Here is a 25,603-nt window from a genome sequence, read left to right as displayed (position 1 = left end):
ACAGGCTAGGGGGCCGAGCGCCGCGGCTAGGACAGGCTAGTCCATATAGCAGCTGCAGTAATACCACGTCGGATGTGTAGTATAGCGGATTTGGCGTAGGTCAGAAGTAGAGTATGGCGGATATGTGTAGGTCGAAAAATACACCACCGGGCTAAATCTGTTCCCCCTCCCCATTCCCACAATTCCCCCAGTTGCGCCACTGCTCAGTCAGCGACAGTTGCGAAATCGGCGAAAAGTGAGACTTTCTATTGTTATAAACAAGTTTGAATGTCGTCTTTTATAAAACCATACCAAACTATTCTAAGACAAACAAGGATTACTCCAAACCAAATTTATGAAAGTTCTTTTCTCTAGCGCCTTGGTCCTTGGAAGTTGCGAGATCTACAATATTTTTGAATCAATAATAAGGATTTGTTAATTGATGTAAATGGATAGAAAACGATAAAATATATCGTTCATAACCTGAAATGTTAGTTTCCTACGTGAAAATTGTCATGGTTAATGTTTTAAAAGTTATAAATCGTAACCGTTAACATAAAGAGAGCCATTTATTGTAATTAATGGAATATTTAAAAACAATCTTCTCTGTTTAATGATAGTTACAATATTTCAATTAGTGTTATTTGTTACGGAGCGTGATTGTTATGTTGTTGTTTTTAGACCACCTGTTGATAACAGGAATACATCCTGGAAGTCATGGGTTCAACAAGAGGGGATAAAGCTATTACCTGTTATTTAAATTATTAATCTGATATAGGTTAACAGAATTTCGTTTTGAATTCGGTGAATCCTGGGATTAATTTGCTAAATCCTACGGACTAATTTAATCCTGTATGGATTAATTATATTGAATCAATCTTTTATCACTTGAAATTTAAGTATTTAATGGACACGGTGAAATCCATTAATCTTTCTGTATATTTAGCCTTTCATACAAAAGTTTTAAATTGGTAATTTGTTACTTATTATCTTACTGTTAAATTTAAAATTAATTTTCCTGATTCGTCCTCCTTTTTTAAGGAAAACATATTTATATTTCAGATCACTATTTAAATAAGATTTCAAGCTAGAAATGATAATAGTAAATTGAAATTTTTAGCGCTGGAAAAGAAAGATATGGTTGAATTCAGCCAACTATTATATATATCTACGATCATATCTCTCATCATGACTCAGATTCTTTTTGAAATGGTACCGTTGTGATTCGGACACTCTTTTGATATCTGACAAACTTAAATAAAGGGGTGTACACAAGAATTTGTGGGAGGGGGGGGGGGGGCTTATTATTTTTATTGCTAAGGGGGCTCATGTTTCTTAGGCCTGAAACTTCCCTGGAAGACAGCTATACTGTTTCAGGTGGGAGGGGGCCGAGCCTCCACAGCTACTCCGTATACGCCTCTACTTAAATTATGTTGACAGTTTTTGATGAAAAAGTTTGCTAGACACTTTTTCTAGTTAATATCTTGTAATATGTATTTGATGTTTTAGAAATATGTTCTACCATATATCACTAGATCATGAGATTGTTCTTCATCCTCGATACTTTGGTCCTCAGCTTATGGATACAGTCAAACAGAAACTATTCACAGAGGTCGAGGGAACATGTTCAGGTAGGAGGGAGGGGTACATGTTCAGGTAGGAGGGGGGGAGGTACATGTTCAGGTAGGAGGGGGGGGAAACATGTTTAGGTAGGAAGGGGGTTGACGGGTGGTACATGTTCTAGGTTCAATTATGTCAGGGGGGTAAAGATCAATGTTCAAGCAGGACACGGTTGATTGCTTTCTGTTCATGTAAATTGTTATATCGTTCCAGTTTCGATAATTCGTACATCAGTTCGGATCTTGATCTTAGCTACACTATGTAAATTAAACGGATCCGATTTTTAATCGAGATATTTTCTATCTTAGAACATGGTTAAACGATTTTCTAACTTGATTTTAACCCCCAACATGAATACATGTATACGATGGAAATAAAATATTTTATTACTAACAAGCTGAAAGGCCCGGCGTTGCCTGTGAAAAAAATTTCGAATTTTTTATAGGCTTTAACACTCCGCGGCCATCCCTTAGTGTCCACGAAAAATTTCAGCCCAATCGGTCCAGTCGTTTAGCCGGCTATAGGGAACATAAGCATAAAGAAATGTCTTGGTTTATTTTTTAGAAGAAAATATCTTGATTTAAATACGCATGAAACAAATACATATTACTAACTGTCCAATCCAAGGGGCGAGGTTACGGCTAAAAGAGAATTAAAAAAAAATTTAAGTTTCAACCCAAATGAATTAGCCATGGAATTTTAAAAATAAGACTTACCGATTTTTGAGAAAATTTTTCTTGTTTTTAGATTTTTGTACAAACAATACTTAATTAAGGAAAAATAGATTTAACTCTACCAAGTATGTTTGCATTAGGTTACTTTATAAATATTTGTAATTTTAGGAAAATACGGTTTCGTAATTGCGGTAACGACGATTGACAGTGTTGGAGCAGGCTTAATCCAACCTGGAGAAGGGTTTGTCTTGTATCCAGTCAAATATAAAGCAATTGTATTCAGACCTTTTAAAGGAGAAGTCCTAGACGCAGTTGTAACCCAGGTAACTAGAATATAATTCATCATGAAACACGCCGGACTTAACGCTTAGATCTGGGGGTTACGTACTGAGTTGTCTTTCAACTTTGCTTGGATTTCAACCTTTTCCTTCAAACCCACTCAACTAAGAACTTTTAAACCAGCTGAGAACATTTTCGTGCTCAAATCAAATAAAAGCTTGGGTCCAATCAGTTCATGGGTTCATGAGTTATGATCGGACATCCAAACAAACTAATAGATAACTACTTAATACATATAGATATTTTATAATTTACCTATTTCCTACTTTAATTGTTCTTTCGGAAATCTTTGTTTTAATCTGACACAAAAAAATGTGCACAGTAAAAATCAAAATATAAATAAAGATATAATGTCTATTCGAACAAATGGTACTTTCTATTATTTTACCTTATTTTAATAATCATTCATTGCTTTCCCCAAAAGTATAAATTCCGTTGTACTAAAACATATGGGGGGGGGGGGAGAATAAATTTTCAATTATGTTTTCTCTAGGTTAATAAGGTTGGATTGTTTACTGAGATTGGACCTCTAGCCTGTTTTATCTCCCGACACTCTATACCTGTGGATATGACTTTTGATCCTAACTCTAACCCTGCCTGTTATAAAACTGCAGATGAGGATATGGTTATTCAACAGGACGATGAAATCAGGTAAAGGGGGAAAAGGAGCGTTCATTTTGTTGTTATGAAATTAGTTTAATTAACTTGGATGAAATCTTCCAATTTTTAAAGAAAATTAAGTAAGATGGTTTGTATAATGAATATGTAAAATGTGCTATGATATCTACGTATTTGGTCTGAAATCATTCATTTTCTCAAATATGAACAGATTCTCGATCTAACATCTCAAAAATTTCATCATTATGCATTATAGTGTATGTAAAATTTGTTTAAGATATCTAAATATTTAGCCTGAATTTATTTAAATTCTCAGATTATTTCTCCATACATCATCATATTTATTATTTAACTTGTATGGTTTCAGATTAATTTCTACAAAACTCATTGGACGCCTCACTCCAAAGGGGAGGAAAGCAACCCATACCCCTTTTACATCCGAACCACAAATTTCAGCAAAAAACTGATTTGCGGAATCACCCTTTCCCTTCCGACCCACACCTGTTTTGTCTTTCGGCAAAATGTATGTACTTAAAATACTTTACTCTCCTCCCCTCCCCCCTCCCCCGGTTCTTGTACACTTCTTGTCAATATTTATTTAAAACAATGGTATCTAATTTAAATATAAAGGATTTTGAACACCCTACAGAATGAATATATTAACTAAGGGTACAAGTAGTATTGTTTAATTTAAGGGGGGGGGGGGGGGGGGGGGATATGTGTAGACTCCTTACATACTAATTTCTATTTCTAAATTTATTTGTTTTTAACGGCTTCATGAAGACAGGTGACACAATTTTGAATCACGAAATAATTAGAAGCATTTTGACAGTTTTTATCTCTAGTTTCCCAAACTTGTACAAGCAAGGCAATTGATGATTGTTCTTCGTATTCAATATTTTCACAAATTTCATAATGACACCAGTTTTATGAATCCAGGTCCATTTTGATAGATTCCGGATTTTCGATCTGTCATGTGAACAAGATTACCAGTATCCGGATCCAACCTGTATCCGGTCAACAAAAGTTAACTTAAAGGGACTGCACACGTAATTTCGATTGACTCTCAATTTATAGAGTGGCAATTCCAATTCACAACGGTACCCTGGAAAGCTTTGCGGGATCAAGAATGAATATGATATCCATGCTTTTAACTGGAAAGTCAATTCTTTTCAATTGTTGTTTGACAATTGTGTTTGTTACTTGAGAAATTCTTCTTCAAATTGTTGAAATAAGCACTTTCAGCGAGAAAAACGACTATATCAGACAAAGGAGTTAAAGAGTACCATCGTAAACCAGTCATGACCCTCTTTTAAATGCAGGGTCGCGTAGAAATACGACAGATTTTTTAGATTAATAGAAATGTATTACTTACCTCAATTGTTACATGGGGTAGGCAACGATTACTTTAGATGCAGTAGGTCATTCTCCGTAAATTTATTGGGTCTATATTTAATACCACGTTCGCTTAAATAGACTCGTGACCCCTAATATTGGGTTTATAATTAATACCACTTTCGCTTAAATAGACTCGCGACCCCTTATATTGGGTTTATATTTAATACCACTTTCGCTTAAATAGACTCGCGACCCCTAATATTGGGTTTATATTTAATACCACTTTCGTTTAAATAGACTCGCGACCCCTAATATTTGGTTTATATTTAATACCACTTTCGTTTAAATAGACTCGCGACCCCTAATATTTGGTTTATATTTAATTCAACTTTCGTTTAAATAGACTCGCGACCCCTAATATTGGGTTTATATTTAATATTAAATAGACTCACTACCTCTAATAGCTTTTGACAAAATGTTAAAATCACTTCTTCTTTGTATATACTTTGCTTGTCTGTGTGTGCCTCTGTTTGTTTGTTTGTCTCCAATAAACTTAAAAACGACTTAACCGATCGGGGCCAATTTTTTGTGAGACCTCAAATGACCTCAGGGAATGTTTATGGATGACCAAAATTTCTAAAAGGCTCCATCAAAATTCGATTTTAATTTTTCACGATTTTCGAATTTCACGAAAAAAAAATTTCAAAATCCGCGAACTTTTTTGTTATTGTGATGTTGTGTACAAAAAGAAAATGTTCGCAATTGAATTAGAAAGCCTCGAAATATTTACGTATGTACACATAAAGATGGCCGCAATGCTTGGGTTAAAAAAGCAAACAAAAAAAACAGTATTAAGGGACAGCCTGTAGTTTTCATGAATATATGCCCTATTGTAGGGTTCTCTAGTTTATATGTATGTGTAACCCAACACTCCTTCCATTATGATTACTCACTCAGCACGCCTCCTGTCCATTTATCATCATTTCTTTAATCGAAATGTGTGATGACGGTCCTGATAATCCAAACTTTGGGAGCAAATAGTTTTTAAACACATAATAATATAATTCATAACTTTTCAATCCAGACTTCTGAAGTCAAAATAAATATTTAAAGAAAATTTAGATTTTTTTCATGTTTGAAATTTCAGCATAATCGGAGATTGTCGATTATTGTTTAGGGTTTGGTCTTTTTTCTTTTTGTTCTTTAATTCTGACTGAAATACAACTGCGATAGGTCTTCACACTTCCTAGAAATTCTTTTTGTGTCCAAATTATTTCAAGAAAGAAGAACAACATTTCCCCAAAATCTTAGAAATTCACCCCTCTCCCCCCCCCCCCCCCCCCCCCCAACTTGACTTGCAACCTAGGCTTAATTTATCAAAAATGATATACTACCGGTTCCATGAATCATAACCTTCTTATCTGTATGTAATGATTAGAATATTTTAAGGATTTTTAGAACTTTTATCGAATTACTGTCAAGTCACTTATTCATCTTTCGGTTCTTTTCAATTTGAAAGTAACATCACATTTTTTTGACTTATGACACTGAAGATGCTTTGCAGACGAAATTCCCTCATTTGAAGACGACGACCTTTAATTTACAAGATAAAAATTAAAAGGTCGTCGTCTTTAAATAATTACGTGATAAGGCATAATGGCTTCATGTCCCCTCAATGTACATACCCTCGTCCTATAGACAAATCCGAGACTTTTCTGCAAATCAGTAAGCAATCAGTGAACAATTTTCCACGCCATTTTGTGTCAGACAAAGCTAGTGTGATTCAGCCATGGCACTTTTTTAATTAAAGATCATTCTAAATATTATTATTTTTTTGTTTAGATTAAAGATTGTTGGAACGAGAGTGGACGCGTCCGACATATTCGCCATCGGAACATTAATGGACGATTACTTGGGGCTGGTCAGCTAGTCAGCTTGTCAGCTGGTCTATCGGTCAGCTAACTGCTCAAACTGCTGGTTATGTTTGTACCTGTTTATATCTCTAGATAACTCCTCATCATTATTATCATTAAGTTTCTGAAAAAAATGGGACACTTCTATTTTCTTATTAGCTCTACACTTTCAAAGCATTCTCATCTAATTCTTCTCCTTGCAGTTCTAATCTTTTTTCTTTAGTTTAAATAAGTAATAGTTAAAGCATTACTGAATCCTAAATCTGAAAACATTTTTTCATGTTAAAAAAAAACTTTTCGATGCGTAAAACGTTTACTTATCGATTTATTTCTCATTTTTTTCCGGAGTCATCCGCAGATTTGATCTCAATCTCTTATAAAATAAATCTGCTTCAAACTTAGATTTAATCCAACTCTGAATTTAAAGATTTCGTCTGCTGAACCCTCTCTATTTTCAGAATCTCTAAAATGTTGAATTAAATAACGGAATAAGAGACGGAAATGAGTTTTCAACGGATCTTGTAGCTTTGACAAAACTCTGCACTTTAGGTCAAGGATATAAAATGATTCAAACTACGAAAAAAAAATTATTTTTTTACTTAAATAAACCCCCTGTCCCCCCCCCAAAAAAAAAAAACTATTGGCGCCCCATGAAAAACCTTTAAAATGGGTGGGGAAATAATTCAAAACATTTGAGGGATAAAGGTTGAACATTTGAGTTTGAGGAATTAAATGCTATGTAACCACTTAACCAGTTCAATATAATATTTGTTTGATTTGGAACTGTTCAGTGGTTGAAGAGCATCAGACATTTAATCCCTCAAATGTTTAAAGTTTTTTTTTGGCAAGTTTCTTGAATCTTCCAGTAAGCGTCACTTGTGCATAATTTAGAATTCATATCATGAACGATTTTAAATTTTCCTGTTCACATTAAATATAAATATTCAATTCAAAGATCAATTTATCTCTTTTCAATGAAAAAAATGAAAATACGGGCCATCTTTTCTGATTTATTTATTATATCCTTCATACAGATTGGTCCAAGTATGAAACCCTAGAAAATAATCAATCAATCAATTATAAATAATTCCGACTGCTGCTGCTGGACATTGGACAATGCATTTATTTAACAGACAAATCTAGGTAAAAATAATGAAGAATAAAACCGGACACCAAGGAAAATATGAAAAATGTATGAAAGTAACCTCTGTACCCGATTCAGCGAATTTATTTATATGTATTTAGGAAGGATAAAGATAGAAGGGAAGGATGAACGTCTATGTATTTAGGAAGGATAAAGATAGAAGGGAAGGATTAACATCTTTATGTCTAAGAAGGATAAGGATTGAAGGGAAGGATTATCATCTATTTATCTAGGAAGGATAAGGATTGAAGGGAAGGATTAACATCTTTGTATGTAGGAAGGATATGGATAGAAGGGAAGGATTAACATCTACGTATCTAGGAAGGATAGGGATAGAAGGGAAGGATTAACATCTATGTATCTAGGAAGGATAAGGATAGAAGGGAAGGATTAATATCTACGTATCTAGGAAGGATAAGGATAAGGATAGAAGGGAAGGATTGACATCTATGTATCTAGGAAGGATAAGGATAAGGATAGAAGGGAAGGATTGACATCTTTGTATCTAGGAAGGATAAGGATAAGGATAGATGGTAAGGACTATCGTCTATGTATCTTGAATACTTGAATACTTGAATACTTGAAGTAGTCACGCAAAGAGAGCCACGTGCGTGGCCATGTTATGCGGATCATGGGCTTTACAGGTACTTAAATCTCCTGGAAGGTCTCCATACTCCTATTACTTGTTATCATACTGAGATTAAGCACTAATAAATTCATCATATTTGTTTTTCAGTTGATTAATTTTCACTTCAGATGTCACTTCCATATGAATGTCATTCCATATTTCTCTGCCTGCGCTCCTCTAGGCTGGTCATCTTGACCTCCTTTAATTTCTTTTCATATGAATCCCCTTTAAGACCAGACGTCATTCTAATTGCTCTTTTCTGAACATCCTCCAACACTTTTTTATCTTTGGCCATCCATGGTCTCCAGGCTTGCACACAATATTCCAAAATAGGTCTAACATAGACCTTGTATAGACTTACCAGACTCTCTTGTCCCTATATGATATAGCTCTTGCCATCCTTCCAAGCACTGAGTTGGCCTTTTTAGCTGCTGCTTGACATTGTAGGGCAGGCTTAAGATCTGTGCTTATTATAACACCAAGATCTTTCTCCAGAGCTGGTTTTTCTAAAATAGAACCTGCAGGAGCATACCCTCCCATGGCGTAATGTGCTCCAGTATTTTGTCTTCCAAAGTGAAGTACTTTACATTTGTCCCCATTGTACTGCATCTGCCACAAGTCAGCCCACTCTACAACTTTATCCAGAACATATTGCATATTCTTCACATCATTCTCAGTGTCAACTATGCAGCCAACCTTTGTGTCATCAGCAAACTTGGATAATAATTTCACATTATCTTTCACAGCAAGATCAAATAAATTGATGAATATGATGAAAAGAATGGGCCCCAGGACTGAACCCTGGGGGACCCCTGAGGTAACTGGTAACCAATCTGAGGTTTCTCCACTAATAACAACTCTTTGTTGTCTCCCTATAAGCCAGGCCTCTATCCAATTCAGAAGATTTTCTTGTATGCCATGTGCTTTCAGAATGGCTATTAGTCTTTGATGAGGAACTTTATCAAAGGCCTTTGCAAAATCAAGGTAAATCACATCTACTGCATGACCACTGTCCACTAGATCTGTAAGCGTTTCCAGATATTCTAATAGATTAGTAAGACAGGATTTCTTCCTCATAAATCCATGCTGTGATTCAAATATAAGATTGTTTTCACTAAGATGTTCAACAATGGTATCTTTCAAAATTGACTCCCTTACTAGCAATACATGTTACAGATACAGGTCTATAGTTCAGTGGTGCGTCTTTTTTTCCTTTCTTAAAAATAGGAGAAACATTGGCCTGGCGCCATTGAATTGGAACAATACCACTTGAAATTGACTTATTAAAGATTATACTCAGTGGTTTGGACAACTCTTTTGAAAGTTCTATAAAAATAACAGGTTTGAAACCATCTGGGCCAGCAGCAGAAAACCTTTTTAAATTACCAAGTTTTTTTTCAATCTCCTCTTCAGTAAAAATCACATTGTAAACTGAGCTTTGATCAGACTTTAATTTATCTACACTAGGAATAAAGTTCAAGTTCTCATTGGTAAATACACTGCTAAAAAAATCATTAAAAGTGTCGGCCATTTCTTTTTCATTATCAATCACTACATCATTAACTTTTAAGGGGCCTATTTTTACTCTATTATTTTTCTTGCTACTCATGTATCCATAAAAAGCTTTAGGATTAGTTTTGGCATTTTTGGCAAGGTTCTTTTCATATTTCTTTTTTGCTTTTTTGATAAAGTTCTTTAATTCTTTCTCAGCTTTTTTATACTCATAGAAATCCTGATTTGTTTTAGTTCTAGTGTATCTAGGAAGGATAAGGATAGAAGGGAAGGATTAACATCTACGTATATAGGAAGGATAAGGATAAGGATAGAAGGGAAGGACTAATGTCTATGTATCTAAGAAGGATAAGGATAGAAGGGAAGGATGAACATCTATGTATCTAGAAAGATGATGGATGAGGATCGAAGGGAACGGTTGCGGGACTTGGAGAGGAAAATCCAGGATAACAGGTTGAAATAAATACATGATCTAAATCTGGTTTTAGTGTTTGGGAAGATACCGTGGGTTTTAACTTCTAATCGTTTTATTTAAATTTTAAAATGCTTTTCTATGGCAAATAGAGATTATATGAAATTTGTTGAAAGTATCAATGTTGCCCTTGTAAGAATCGAATAAATTTTTCGAAGAATTTTTTTATTTTTTATTTTTATACTGAAGGAAACAATTATTTTTGGAGTGTGATGATTTTTGATGAAAATATATATAACTCCTGTTTCTATTCTAGATCTATCATCAACGTAGACTGTTTACTTGATGCAGTACAGGCGCTTGTATCAGACTGCGACCATGCAGCCATCAGACAGAATAAAAATGTCGACGCCTTCGTCAACAGATGTAAGTTGGTTTATGTATTTTTACCGCCTTTTGACCAACATTACCGACCTATGATTCCTCCAATAGAGGGAGTTTAAGTTCTTAACGTCCCTTTGGACAGTTATGTAAAAAATTCGCGCATTTTATCTCAGAAGACGACATAATTGTGAACAACTACTTTTTCGGGAAATTAAAAATTTTACTTAAAATTGTAAAAAAATGCATGTTTCTTCTTTTTTCAACTTCCAAATTTTTAATTTGTTATGTAAAGACCCGCTTAATATTTCGAGTCTTGATATATAAAATTCTGGAAATGTTATATCAGTTAGATTGTTTGTCCATATGGCTTCATTATTAATATTTTTTACTCAAATGATTAAAATGATTGAGGCACTCTTTTTTTATCTTCAAATAGATTACATTAATTGCTGTGAATTTCAATTTTACATAAAAGTAACTTGTCCATTTATGCAAGAGGAGAAAGTGGAAATATTTTTATTACTGTTGTATTCTAGATGTTGATATCTCGGAGAAGATTGTGGAGAAACGGATGAAAGCTGATGATTTTAACCTGATCAAGGTGATTGGACGAGGTGCTTTCGGAGAGGTTCAACTCGTCAGGCATAAATACACAAGCAAGGTAATTACTTTAATTTTTTTCAGTTTTTATACTTTTTACCTGCAACAATTCAGAATGCCAAGAATGTAGACAGTTTCAAAAGAATATACGATGAACACGTGAAAATGTGAATGATATGAACAATGATGGCCAGAGCTATAGTGAACTAAAATCATTTACAGTTAAATCAAGAAATTCTCATTATACTCCAATAGGAGTCCTGAGAATCAACACCACATAAACATAAACATACTTTTTACTCCAGCATGCTTTAAAAAGTTAACTAACGACACCTCTCAACTTTTGATTTTGAGTAGTTCATGGACAATTGTAAATCCTTGTTACAATTCTGATTTATTAAAGTCACCTCGGGAATTCGAGTGTGGTTATTGGCGAACCTAGAAGTCCGTATTTGGTTCTATTATTTTTACCACTTCATCTAATATAAATTTCAAAAAACGAATCGGAACCAAATCCTAAGCACACTTCCTGAGTACTTCCTGATTCTTAAAAAGACAAATAATTTAAATTACACTTTTTTAAACTTAATTGTTCTTATTTGTAGGTGTACGCCATGAAACTATTGTCCAAGTACGAGATGATAAAAAGATCAGATTCAGCTTTCTTCTGGGAGGAACGGGATATCATGGCACACGCCAACTCCGAGTGGTTGGTTCAGCTTCATTTTGCCTTCCAGGATAATAAATACCTGTACATGGCGATGGATTACATGCCGGGAGGAGATCTGGTTAATCTAATGTCCAACTACGATGTACCGGAGAAATGGGCAAGGTTCTATACAGCAGAGGTCGTCCTTGCTCTGGATGCTATTCATAGCATGGGCTTTGTGCACAGGTAGTTCAGAAATCTTTCATGTCCTTCCGAACTCCAAATTTAATTTATTAAGTTGTTCAATTCTGATGTTTTGATGTTACGTTTTTCATTTTAATGTTGCATTTACTTTTGTCCTCGGTCCTTTTATTTTTCCACTAATTAAAAGGACCTAGTTGACCTAATTGCAAGTGACCCTCCATTTATTTAGTACCGTTGTGAATCGGACGAGCCACTCTTAATAAATGAAGGGTTATTAAAAATTATGTGTACACTGTACACACAGTGTACACTCTCTAAAATCTGAGAATTTCACCCACCTAATTCAGACTTGTTAACGTTTATATTTATGATCTCTGTCTTTTTCCGCAAAAAATTTGTTTATTGAAAAAATCTTTTTCTTTTCGAGTTGAAAATATGTCGGTTTATTGGGATTTTGGCTTTTCTTAACAAATGTTTGAGTAAAATGTTCACGTTATTATTCCTCAGGGACGTGAAACCAGACAATATGCTGCTTGATGCACAAGGTCACTTGAAACTTGCTGATTTTGGAACCTGCATGAAGATGGGACCGGACGGTATGGTTCGATCTGAAACTGCTGTTGGAACTCCGGATTATATATCTCCTGAGGTTCTCAAGTCCCAGGGCGGAACTGGAGAATATGGGCGGGAGTGTGACTGGTGGAGTGTGGGCGTGTTTCTATACGAGATGTTGGTCGGAGACCCGCCCTTCTATGCAGACTCGCTCATAGGAACCTATCATCAGATTATGGAACATCAAAAATATCTCAAGTTCCCGGACGATGTGGAGATGACTAAGGCCGCCGGAAGCCTGATTCGTGGATTTCTAACGGACCGGCAAAATCGGCTTGGAAAAAACGGAGTAGAGGAAATTATGAAACATCCGTTCTTTAAAAATGACCAGTGGGACTTCCACACCATCCGGGACTGTGTCCCACCCGTCGTTCCAGATCTAACATCGGACGACGACACTTCCCACTTTGACGATGTCGATAACGACACACCGGACGAGAATTTCCCCACACCGAAGGCGTTTGCCGGGAACCATCTTCCTTTTGTTGGGTTTACGTACAGTAAAGATTTCCAGCTTTTAAACTCTTCATCTTCTCCCCCTAGACCTCCCAGGGTAAGTGATTGATTGATAAGATTACGGGTGAAGGGTTGCTTTCTTTATCATAAAATATCAGGATTAAAGATCAAATAAATGACCATGATAATATTTGACAAAAATGATCTTAAAATGTTTTTAAAATCCTGAAATTTCAAATGCCAATTTTTAAAATTTTATTTTCATTTCTTTTTAAAAAATTGAAATTTTTGGCGCAATAGAGTATTTTTTTATTTTTTTTTTTTAAATTCTATTAAACATTATTATTAATTCTCATTTTTAAATGCTCATACTAACAACTGGTTATTGCATGTGCAGAATGACGTGATTGACGGGGTAAGTCTTTTTTTTTATAAAATTATAAAAATAACATTTATATTTTTTTTGTTCTGCTGTTACATTCTGTTTTGTTGTTACACATGAGTGTTATATTTAGTCTGGAGGCGGAACTAATCATCATGGAGACGGAGAGAGAGCTAGGGCAGAGGATCTGGCGGAGAGATTAAGTAAATTTTATATATAAATGGACTTAGGGTTTCTAAATGACTCCATGTCAATGTTCTCAAAATGCTTTCACTATTTATCCAAACTTATAACATTCGAGATTTTTTTCCTCCTCGACGCACTCAAATTTTTCATGTTATTATTTTATGATTGTAATAATTGAGAAAATCTTGATTTAAACGACAAATTATTTGTGTTCTAGGTAAAACTATTCAACAGCTTGCTGACGTGAACCAGAGAGAAGCTGAGACACGACAGGAGTTTGCTAGAGTAGAGAGAGATCTAGCAATGTCAAGACATGAGATGAAGGAAGCGAACAGGAGAGCTGAACAGGAGTCGGAGAACAGGAGGAAGGTGGAGCAGGAAAGAACGGAACTCCGGAAAAAGTTGGAAGATGAGACGAATAGAAGAACTAAAGAACAGAATAACAACCATCATGTTGTGGAGAAGATCAGTAACCTGGAGAGGGAGAGGAACCAGCTCTCTGACAGGTTAAAGAAGGAGCAGGAGGGGGTGGAGAAGCTAAAAAAAAGTATAGCTGAGCTCCAGGTGGCTCGCAGCTCTGTAGAGGCTCAGCAGAGTGAGCTGAATGAGCGAATGTCTGCTGTGAGTGAGGAGCGGAACACGTATGAGCGTGAGACGGCTCGGCTCCAGTCCCAGCTGCAGATGGAGCAGGGGAAACGAGCTGAGATGTCAGCTCATGCCAAGGTTGATTTTACATTGGTTTTATGATTTTATCCATTTGGAAGATTTTCATATTATTTTGTTAGTTTCGCTCACAACACACAGTTTCATATATATATTTTTCTCGTTAAAATCTCAAGTTTTTTAGTATTAAAAAAATACTTGCAGGAAGTAGAGTCCCGGTTGAACCAGCTCAAATCGGATCTTGAGCTGACCCGTGAGCGCGAGAACAATTATGCGCGTGAGAGATCAGAGCTTGCTACCCAGCTCGCAGAAGCCCAGAAAGCAAAAGCAAATCTTGAATGTGAATTGGAATCCCAATTCAGGTAAATATATTCTTAATAATATAAATTTATTTTTCGTAGTTTGTGGATGAATAAAATTTGATTTTCTTTAGACAAATAGAGCAATTGGCCCAGATGAAGGAGAAGAGTAGATTAATCAGTCAGGACGGAGCAAGCCAGGATCATATCAGAAATATCGAGTCCAAACTAGATCAAGAGAAACTAGGCAGACAGAGAGCTGAAACACAGGTTTATATTTTATGCAATAATTGATCCCAGGATTGGTTTGACTTGATTAAATTTTAATTTGTCAATTGGTTTTTTAAACCAAGAATGGATGAATCTTAAAACAAAGTTTTAATATAATAGTGTAATTGTATCGTTGTATGGAATGTTTTTGAAAATAAATGGACTGATTGGTTGGTTATTTGATTGATTGATTAATTGATTGCTCCAGGCCCAGGAGAAGAGTAGGGAGTTGAGTATGCTAACCGTAGATAACCGTCAGCTCCAATATAGGTTGGATAAACTTGAAGCGGACTATAGACAGGAGTCGGAGAAGGTTGGATTAAACAAATTTCTTTTAAACTTTTTCAATTATAATTTTTTTCGTAAAGTTCCGTACCACTGAAACTTTTTAAATTTGTATTCGAGCAAAGTTTTAAAATCTTAAATTGATAAATGCAAGGATTAATTATTTAATCTAGAAAGACTTCATAAGTTTTATTTTTCTCACGAATTTAATAAAGCGAAAACTTGGTTTTCTTGTTTTTGTACAGGAAATTCTTTCCGTTTTATTTAATCTTTTGCGACCCTTACCTCAATACAGTAATCAATGTTTTTATTTGCAAGTTATAATCATGATTTTTGTTTTAGGTTCGAAGTATCTCTGCCCAGTTGGAGAGAGTATTTGAAGAGAAGTCCTTGATACAGTCCGACCTAAGTGTCAAGACAAGTGAGATAACTCTACTCAAAACAAATGAGAAGAGATTAGTCCGAGACTTTACAGAGAGCAGAGAGAGATCAAAATCCTTAGAGGAGGAACTACAGAAGGTAAAAAAAATGGTTTTCAGTCCAGGGGAGTAATTTTTCTTGAAACCCCCTCCCCCATAGAAAGCTTGTTGAAAATATTTGTTTAGATATAAAAATTTTTTTTTATCGTTTTATCCGCTGAATTGGGGAAATTGATCGATTTTTAGGGAAGATAAAAATTAATTTTTGTGTAAAAGAAATCAAAATAAACCCATGTTTCTGTCTCCATTTTTAACTTTAAAGAAAACTCGCAATCCAATTTACTTTCGGCACTCACTTGGGGATCTGTATTCTGTATATTGTTTGACACAGTATAATTATTTTTTTTTACATGTAAAAATGTTCAGTTCTTCACTGTTTAAATGGTTAGAAGTTACCGTTTATATTTTGAATGTTCAATTGTTCATATTTGAATTATTTAGTTGTTAACTTGTTAACCGTTAATCTGATTAGGTTCGTAGTTCACGTGCTGTTGAGGATCTCCAGAGAAAGGAGCTAGAGGATCAACTTGAGGCGGAAGCATATTTCTCCGGGTTGTATAAGACCCAGGTTCGTGAGCTCCAGGAGGAGGTTGAAGAGGCTAGAGTGAGATGCCAGGAACTAGAGGGAGAGAAGGGAGATATAGAGATTAGATTATCCTCCGCTATAGCTCTTCATGAACAAGAGAGTATTAACAGGTAATTCAAAACAAATAAACATGTAATAAATGTTGCAAAACATTATTAGGGGGGGGGGGGCGTTGTGAGAGTGAGGTTTAAATATCTGAAGGCAGTCAGGGGGTTGCACATTGGGTTCCCTTTCAGATTTAAACTTGATTTGATTAAGTATGGACTTCACTGCGGAGTTCGAATCACATGATTGACAATAAATTAATCTTCTATATATATTTACTTTGCTGTTTGGTTGTCTGTCCGTTTTTATCCAATAAACGTCCAATACAGCTGAACCGATCCACGAAAAAACAATTAATTCTTGTTTTGTTATTATTGATAATTTAGGAAGGAATTGCCGCAAATAGATCAACAAATAACCGTTTAAATCGAAGAAGGGCGCGTGGAATCCTAGTATAAATTAAATCCTGACCAATGTGTTATATTCCAGGAACCGAATTGACCAGCAGCTGGGAGAACTAGAGAAGGAGAAGATGATGAGAGAACTAGAAGTTAAAGAACTCTACTCTCAACACAGAGCAGAGATTAGAAATATGGAACTACAACTTTCAGGACTCAAGGTTAGTATTTTAAACACAGTGAGAAACTGAAAACTGTGGTTCAAAGACGAAATTAGAGCAACACTATTGATACAAAGCAAAGACCAATAATAGTAACTTATTAAGTAAAATGGGTCTGTTTACACTGCAGTATTGCTGTTTCTTATGTTCGTGGTATGCATCACCAATCACCATACATCAAAATATCATGTACAAAGACGACATCAAAATCGTCACTCAATTCCTGTGTTTATTTGGACGTATTAGAAGGTATTGTCTTATGTTTAGGATAATGAGAGTGATCTGTTGGGACGAATTGATCAGCTGAGCCGAGAACGGGAGGAGAGGGAAGGAGGAAAGGAGGATAACAAGGAGGAGGTGGAGAAACTAGAGAAACAGCTGCGGGAGGAGAAGATTAAGAAGGATCAGGCGATCAATAAACTAGCAGAGATGATGATGAGGAAGGATTTACAGGTAAAGATTAAAGAGACTGTCATTTTATTTCATTCGAACCAAAGAATTATAATGTAAAGATAGTTATTTTGGAATTGTACGGCAGTGTACTGTCTCTGGGCGGTAAAGTAAACACAAGACGGATGTCACAGCCTGACACGGGAACCATCTTTCACATAAAAAGTCAATGAACTAGTTTAGTCATGAGAAACTATGATCTGAATTAAAAAAATTTTACAAGTTAAATGCTTTTATCCTCCTCGGATAGTAGAGTAACACTGGTGCATCTATGCTTGTTTCCAAACACCGCACAGAAAGAACTGGTTTCAATAAATACGCAGAGAATACGCAACAACTTTCCTTTTCTGATTACCTTGATTCGACCCTTCAATTAAGGATAACCATACTCTATTCACAATGGTACCCTCCTTTATCTTAATAATAATGTATAATGTACGGTCGGTTTTCTGGCTTGAAAAATGTTTAAATCTCACAATTCCTGTCATTGTTTGTAATCCGCAACCCATTTTTACAGAGAAATCAAGAATAATACTTTCATTCTTAATCATTTATATAAAGCTTCTCCGGGTACCGTTGTCTTGTTCATGACATGGATCCGGATCCAGGTCATGAACAAGAAGAATTTTCTAATTGTTTTTCTTACTTTTTTCACTTATTTTTATGAAACAACTTAATAAACCAATCAGGAAAAAAGAAATTTTTGATAATCTCTCTTTTTCTATCAATTCAGATTTGAGTTTTGAGGTAAAGAAATTGGTTGATATATCGCCCTTGGATCCGGATCCAGGAATCCAAAGCACTGCAAGAAATACAATTTTAAACTCTCATGATTTTAAGATCAGCTCTTACCATGGTCTTTCATTTACTGAAAGTTGGATATAGAATTGAATACGTAATTTACCAATTCAAATCTATAATATATACTTTTTTACAATGTACACAAAGAAAAAATATTCACAATTGAAATAGAAGATGGGCGCGAAGCGCCCTGAATGCCTTGTTTTTTAGAATGCAAGAGGAAGCGTCTAAATCTTTGCCATCTTAATTTTACTCATAAGTTGTTAATCGTTATTTGAAATCTTAAATTAAAGAGTCCCTTGGAATATGGCAAACAATCCCTTTAAAGTGGTTTAACATTTAACATTTAACATTCTTGGTTCTGGGATAATAGAACAGACCGTTAAACCAATACATATTAACCTAATCAAACCTAATCCACTTGTGTAGAACATACAACTGAAAAATCTTCAGAGTTGAATATTTTAAAGAACAATTTTTGAAGATATGGGGGTACTAAGAATGCTTATTCTTACACTGAAGGTGTAGAATTTTCATTCTTTAACGCTCAGACCGTGTAAGAATGGAAATTATTACACGGTCAGAGCGTGAAAGAATGTATATTCTTACACGCTCCAAGCATTAAAGAATGGAAATTCTTACACTAGTTAAAGAATATTCATTCTTACACGCACCTTATATTGATCTTTTCAGTATAGATCAATATTGATATTAACTTAATTATTTTGTACTGACAACATGCACAGGGCAAACTCACCTTTTTCTTTTACATTAATACATGCAAATTTACCTTTTTTTAACTTAAAAACAACATGCTCACTTACCTTTTTCTTTTATATTAAAACATGCAAACTTACCTTTTTTACTTTAGTAAAACATGCTCACTTACCTTTTTCGTTTTTTGAAGTATTGATATACCTAAATTCAGAAATATCAATTTGAATCTCAACCCTAGTCCTGACAGAAGAGTGGAAGTTAACATTTTCTGACCATTCCCAAAAATATGGACGATGCCTTTAGCCTTACATTAGACACTTTCATCAAACTGCCGAGTCTTAAAGAATACTGCCCGACTGCCTACTTTATAAATTTTTTTAAGTTCATCTTCATTTCAAACCCAAGTTTGGTGAGATTTTGCAAATCTCTGCATACTTGTAATAGAATGGTCAGAGCTTTTCAGTCTGAGTCACCATATCTCGCATAGTTCGAAATGATGAAGTGAAACCACAATCAAAACCAAAAAAAAGTATAAAAACTTATCATTGAAATATTAGTGTCACACTTTTAATGGAGTCTTAGCACTCCATAGCAATGAAAACAAACCAGTAAATCTTGCTTCATGAATAAAAGACAAAGATCTTCATCAGTTTAGGTCGAACTGATTCTTACTAGATAACCTGCTTTTATCACCTCTTTTTGGAAGATTTAGGATCTAATATCCAGAAATTGATTTCTTCTATAAATGAAGACACGATATTGTTCAGTATTTTAAGACAACCCACTACTATACGTTCTCTCCATCTAAAAAACTCAGGGCACATTTAACATGCTGTATCTAAATGTAGTATCAACTTAAAAAACGAGCAAAATCATTGGTAAACAAACAAACTAAACTAAGGAAACAATCACACCACATGCATTACTTTCAAATTAAGAACCAATTTTTACTTTTAAAATGTTTGTTTTTTAACATTTTAACAATAGAAAAATAAAAAACAGTGTTAGTCAGAACAAGAGCATAAAACTTATTTGCAACCTTTCATACTGTGAACTCTTCCAACTTGAAATAGTCGGTTTTCACCAGAATTATTTTTTAATATAATTTCTTGGGTATGTGCCCATGGAACCTCACAAATATGATATAATAATAATCTTATGAGGATAAAAATGTAATAATGGTATTCTTAAACTCGATGAAATAATCTTGATGCATTCTTTAACTCATGCCTGCGGCCTTCGTTAAAGAATACATCAAGATTATTTCATCTCGTTTAAGAATTTCCATTATTACATTTTTTTCCTCATAAGATTATCATATTATCACGTCTCGTTTCTTTTCAAACTTATCTCTGGTTAAAATTCTGAGGAGTACTCAGGATCCAGATACATTGGATCTGCAACATATTAGCTACCTGAGTCTAAAACTAAAGAACGAAAAGTTTTGACTTAAATTTTAAGTTTATGGTTAAATGCCACTTCTGACTTAATTTAAACCTGAACTTTAACCGTGAGGTTAAATATTTAACCCTGTGGCTAAATATTTAACTCGCAGAAATCGAAGAGTTAAAATTTAAAAAGAGGGTTATAAAATCTTGAAATCCCACAATCCCTTTTTGTCTATCATCATTCAGCGCTAAGTGCATTCAACTAATTACGATATATTTAAAAGTAAAAACCTTGATTTAATAAAATTTAACGTTTTAGATTAATTAATGTTTGCACGTAAACCCAAAACACGGTTGTAACTGGAAATATGTTTTGTTTTCCGTCACGTAAATAATTTAAAATTTAAACAGCTTATTACCGAATACCGATACTTACGTAATAATTCTTTAGATCCTTTTCTCTGATTTATTATTTTACAGAACTTTTAACCTCGAACTTAAAATTCGCGCATTCTTTAGTTTTAGACTCTGGTGCAGGACCCGGAAAAATATGCGGATCTAAGTGGCAAAAAAATGCGTCAAAACTTTACTAAGAGAAACTGATCCTAATTACTGGTTCTAAGATAACTTTAAACCAACTTTTCTATTTTGAATCCCGGGATCTACACAGGGTTGGCATAAAAAAAACCAGCCCAAAAAACCCTTTATTTTTGTATTTCATACACAAGTTTTTACCTCTGTTAATATTTTAGCCGAAGCAAGGGAGCAAGAAGGTTTCCGTTGATGAGCTACGTAAGCGGGAGAAGGAGAACAGGAAGCTGAAGCATGAGTTGGAGACTGAGAAGGAGAAGTTCAACCAGATGGTTGCTAAGTATCAGGCAGATCTACAGAACCTTCAAGCTACTCTATACGAGGAGAGTCAGGCCAGGCTCAAGCTCAGCATGGAATTAGATACAAAAGAGAGCGAGGTAAAGGAATCGACTTCTTGCCACAAACTATATATCTTTACAACCTGAAGGTGTAAATCTGTTATATTTTTAACTTTGATATTTAATCTAACAGAATTTATAGTTTGAAATATCAAAGGTTGCAATTGTATATAGGGATTAGAAAATCCGAGTTTCTGGCAAAAATTCAGTTAGTTTTTAAGTATATTGTCTGAAATACGTCTTCATCTGCAACCCCGAATTACACTGATCATATTTAATACAGCTAGAACCAGAAACTCTAGAATAGGAAGACGACATAATAGCAATAAAGTGTATTTGATATAGTTACGAAGCAAATAGTTTCATTTGTAACTTATTAAATTTATTATTGAAATGAGCCTGTTTACAGTTCAAAATTGCTGTCCTTCATGTTTATTGAACTATTTCAAGACAAACTTTGTCTAAAAGTCGTCTTCCTATTCCAGAGTTTTCTGGTTCTCACTGTACAGTAATTGAGAATCTAGAAATTTTGTATCCTAAAATACTTAAAAATATTATAAAAATAGACGCTGTTAATAAATGTTAGACAAAGGGATTGAGTTTTGGCCACAAAATCTTTTTTTTCTAATCCCTATATATTTACAACCCAATGTTGTAGACCTTAGATATTTCAAACTTTGAAGTCTGTTAGATCAAATAGTCTAAGTTTGAAATATTTATGATATCAACCATCAGGCTGCAAAGATATAAAGATTTGAAAATTTGAGTTTAAGGCAAAACTCAAATCCTTTCGTAAACAAATGATGTTCCAATTTTAAAAATTTGAATTTGTGGTTATAACTCGACAACTCCATATGATTTATGAAAGTTGTCGCTTAATTCCCATATTTTATGGGGGTCACCCTACAGTAAATATTTTCTTCTCTTTAGGTTGGGAATTACATGACAAAACCATTTGTTTATGAGATAAGATGAGTAAAGTATTATTTTCTATATTTTAAATATTACATTGTTAAGGTTGAGAATTTACAGATGAAGATAACTCACCTCAATATAGACACTGAAAGTATTTGCTCTGGAACAGGTGGGTTCAGCTTGTTGTAAAATTCCAGGGACTAAATTGAATGAATTTGAGCTACGTCGGTAAACTGCCGGTTCAAATTTGAACCACCGATTCAAAGTTTAAGATTAAGGAAGGATTTGAATGGGTGATTCAATTTTTATCTGGCGGTAGTCAGTTCAGATTCCAGTTTCTTTCCATGAAAATATTTTTCTCTGGAATGTGAATTTAATCCTTTACAAGACATTAAATCAAATAAATGTGAAACGTCTCTCTCTGCAAAGCGTCAAACAAGGATAACAATAAATTGTGTATGTTCTGGGATATATACACTATATTCTAGCGTTGAACTTAAGACTAGATGATAATTTGGGTAATAAAGTACTTATTGAAAGGGGTTTAAATTTTCGGAATCCAACATTTTATGAATAATTATTTATCTTTCCCAAGAATTCAAATTTTCCAACCCTAAATCTTTGCAACCTGATGGTGTAAACCTTCAAACTTAGTTTGAAAGTTCTAAGATCTACGACATAAAGGTTACAAAGATATTGGGATTAGGAAATCAATGTTTGTGGCAAAGACTCAATTCCTTTTCCTAGGAACAGATATGGAAGGAGATACAGAGGCTAGTCTTGAAGGATGGTTACAGACACCCAGCAAACAAAATATTAGGTAATATTTGTTAAATATTCAATCAGTTGATATCCTTGTACCCTTGTATCCTTTTATAATTTAACGATCCAACTTATAACTTGTATCCTTTAATTCAACTTTTCAATCAATTCAATAATTATAATTAACATTCAAAATATAAAAGATTAGATGAATTCAATATGTAGTCCTGTTCTAAATAAACCGGAATTATTTGTTTAGTTTGAAGACTACAAAGTCGTCGTTGAATGTGATCGGCCATTTTTTTGCAGCTTTCATAATTACTGTCTAGATATGAACGGTTACGTTTAGATTTAGACATTTTAATGGTTTTATATATTAATTTCAAATTTAAACAAAATTCTTAATTTCTTTATCTGATTATCTATCTATATAATAAAACAAGACATTCGTATATATATAATAATATATTTTATGTCTTAGCCGGCCAAACGGCTGGACCAATTGGGCTAAACAGTTGTTGTGGACACTCAGGTGTGACGGCGGGTGTTATAGGCCAAAAAAACGAAATTATTTTCTTAATATTTTTTTTCAATATTTTATTTTATTCCACGGGCAACGTCGGGCCCTTCAGGCTTCAGCTAGTTGTTTCATAAAATAATAATGCTTAAATTGGGTTGCCTTTGATGAATGCCGCAAACTGTTTCAAAGGTCAAAGACGATTGTCTTAATCAATTAAAATTCTTCCGGTTTATTTAGAATAGGATTCATAAAACCCCATCCCTGGTCTTATCTCGTAGAAAGGTGTTTTTCTTTCATTTCCATTGAAAGAAGGTTTTCTATTATATCGTCAATTCTAGATACAGAATCAAAATTCCTTGCAGAAAAGATAATATTTCAATTTCTTCCACTCAATTTTATCATTAACAGTTCAAAAGAAAATAAATAAATTGACATTTACGCTTACATTTATACAAAACCTTTTAGCTCTATTATTTTTCTCAAATGATTTAAAGTATGATTTATTAATTAGAACGTATCTTCTAAGTAAAGTTTAAAATACAACTAGAAACTAATCTACAGATGAACACTTAAACATGACATATGTAATAGTGAAACCCGGAACCTTGAACTCTAGAATACAAGTTTAACTAGGAATCTTAAACTCTAGGATACAAGTTTAACTAGGAACCTTGAACTCTAGGATACAAGTTAAACTAGGAACCTTGAACTCAAGGATACAAGTTAAACTAGGAACCTTGAACTCTAGGATAAAAGTTAAACTAGGAACCTTGAACTCTAGGATAAAAGTTAAACTAGGAACCTTGAACTCTAGGATACAAGTTAAACTAGGATTCTTAAAAACCTAGGATTCAAATTAAGCTAAAATAAGAACCAAACGTTGAACTCAGTCACTAGTTAAACTAGTAACCAACAATAGTTAAACTACAGAATACAAGTTTAACTTGAAACCAACCAACAGCATTAGGATTAAATTGTATCACTTGCTTAAGCGTTGATTAATTTTCTTCCATATATCAGGCGGCATGGTTGGAAGAAGCTGTATATAGTTGTCAGCTCGAGAAAGATTATTTTCTTTAACTCTGAAGTTGATAAACAGAATTCAGATCCAAGCCTTATCCTGGACCTTAGTAAGGTAAGTTAGGAGGAAAATAGAAAACAAGGATGGGAAAGTAAGAAAATTAAGGAAAGTAAGGAAAGTAAGGAAAGTAAGGAGGAAAAAAGAAATCAAGGATGGGAGAGTAAGGGAAGTAAGGAGGAAAGTATAAAATTATGATGGCGTAGAATAAATAAAAATGATATTTTGAACTCTCTTCTTTTTGGCTTTGTAGTTAAAATTTAAAATTTAAAATCCTTCCTCTTACTTTTCTCTTTTATTTGATGATTTTTAAAAATCATGTAATTAATATAACCTATGAAAACCTGGCATTAATGATATTTTGAACTGTTCAGGTTTTCCATGTGCGGAGTGTAACTCAGGGAGATGTGATCCGAGCTGAGGCTAGAGAAATACCTAGAATATTCCAGGTTAATAGACTTGCAAAAAATATGCTTAAAAAAATACTTTGGACTTTTTTAAAGTGCACTTTATATTAGGTTTTATATGCTGGTGAGGGAGAGAGCAGGAAACCGGATGAGAATGCTACTCCTCCTGTCATGAATGAAACTGAGAAAGTTCAGACATTTACAATGAAGGTAGGATAATTAATGTACAATCACAAGTTTATAAGTCTCCATAACAAGTGTCCAAGCTCTTTACTAATTTAATAGGCCGGGAACTATACCGAGACCGTACTGAATATTTGATTCGTATACAGAGGCGNGGGGGGGGCAAAATTTTCAGTTGTTGCATGCAGAATTGGCTGTGTTCAATTCAAATCGGTATTTTATCGTGTTTTTTTTTTTTAATTTATACTTTCAACATCTGTAAAATTAACGATATGAGTCATTCAATTCTTATGTGTGCGCGGTACCTGGTATTCTGAAGAAAAAAAAACATAAAATTCATATATAATTTTAATCATCTACATTGGAAAAGGACAGATAATGTTACGTTTTCTCCTAAAGTTATTGAATTTATGATTGATCATTCTTACCAACATTCATAATCTTATTTCATTTTCGGTTTTATAGAAGTTCTTTCAAAGAAGATAAAAATGTTACAGTTATCAAATATGATAATCAGTTAGAAGTTTGCTAGGTGCAGTCTCAGAACGTTATGACTT

General features: G+C 34.1%; 2 protein-coding genes across 5 annotated transcripts in view; both read left to right on the top strand.

Annotated features, from left to right (window-relative positions):
* The first annotated feature begins 1,468 nt into the window (after window positions 1–1,468).
* Window positions 1,469–6,941, top strand: LOC111694806 (DNA-directed RNA polymerase II subunit RPB7). The gene is made up of 4 exons (XM_023463834.1): window positions 1,469–1,610; window positions 2,442–2,596; window positions 3,106–3,263; window positions 6,411–6,941. The coding sequence occupies exons 1-4, from the start codon at window positions 1,493–1,495 to the stop codon at window positions 6,496–6,498; spliced, it is 519 nt and encodes a 172-aa protein (XP_023319602.1). The 5' UTR covers window positions 1,469–1,492; the 3' UTR covers window positions 6,499–6,941.
* The window catches only part of LOC111694805 (rho-associated protein kinase 2), a 29,363-nt gene continuing 10,698 nt past the window's right edge, over window positions 6,939–25,603 (top strand). For 3 of the 4 annotated variants that reach the window (XM_023463831.1, XM_023463830.1, XM_023463833.1), the window contains exons 1-23: window positions 6,939–7,030; window positions 7,516–7,624; window positions 10,153–10,218; window positions 10,494–10,603; window positions 11,098–11,222; window positions 11,767–12,056; window positions 12,522–13,179; window positions 13,480–13,497; window positions 13,598–13,667; window positions 13,868–14,373; window positions 14,518–14,675; window positions 14,747–14,882; window positions 15,091–15,195; window positions 15,510–15,686; window positions 16,119–16,342; window positions 16,767–16,896; window positions 17,164–17,349; window positions 21,005–21,220; window positions 22,199–22,265; window positions 22,844–22,916; window positions 24,399–24,513; window positions 24,831–24,905; window positions 24,975–25,073. In XM_023463831.1, the coding sequence (XP_023319599.1) occupies window positions 10,157–10,218; window positions 10,494–10,603; window positions 11,098–11,222; window positions 11,767–12,056; window positions 12,522–13,179; window positions 13,480–13,497; window positions 13,598–13,667; window positions 13,868–14,373; window positions 14,518–14,675; window positions 14,747–14,882; window positions 15,091–15,195; window positions 15,510–15,686; window positions 16,119–16,342; window positions 16,767–16,896; window positions 17,164–17,349; window positions 21,005–21,220; window positions 22,199–22,265; window positions 22,844–22,916; window positions 24,399–24,513; window positions 24,831–24,905; window positions 24,975–25,073 (3,600 nt within the window). In that variant the 5' untranslated portion in view covers window positions 6,939–7,030; window positions 7,516–7,624; window positions 10,153–10,156. The remainder of the gene's footprint in view (window positions 7,031–7,515; window positions 7,625–10,152; window positions 10,219–10,493; window positions 10,604–11,097; window positions 11,223–11,766; window positions 12,057–12,521; window positions 13,180–13,479; window positions 13,498–13,597; window positions 13,668–13,867; window positions 14,374–14,517; window positions 14,676–14,746; window positions 14,883–15,090; window positions 15,196–15,509; window positions 15,687–16,118; window positions 16,343–16,766; window positions 16,897–17,163; window positions 17,350–21,004; window positions 21,221–22,198; window positions 22,266–22,843; window positions 22,917–24,398; window positions 24,514–24,830; window positions 24,906–24,974; window positions 25,074–25,603) is intronic. The other variant, XM_023463832.1, reaches the window with a different exon arrangement.

This window comes from Eurytemora carolleeae, unplaced genomic scaffold (genome assembly GCF_000591075.1).
Source record: "Eurytemora carolleeae unplaced genomic scaffold, Eaff_2.0 scaffold9, whole genome shotgun sequence".
Classification (NCBI taxonomy): Eukaryota; Metazoa; Arthropoda; class Copepoda; order Calanoida; family Temoridae; genus Eurytemora; species Eurytemora carolleeae.
Note: the sequence above shows the minus strand (reverse complement) of the source record. Positions and strands in the feature narration are given on the sequence as shown.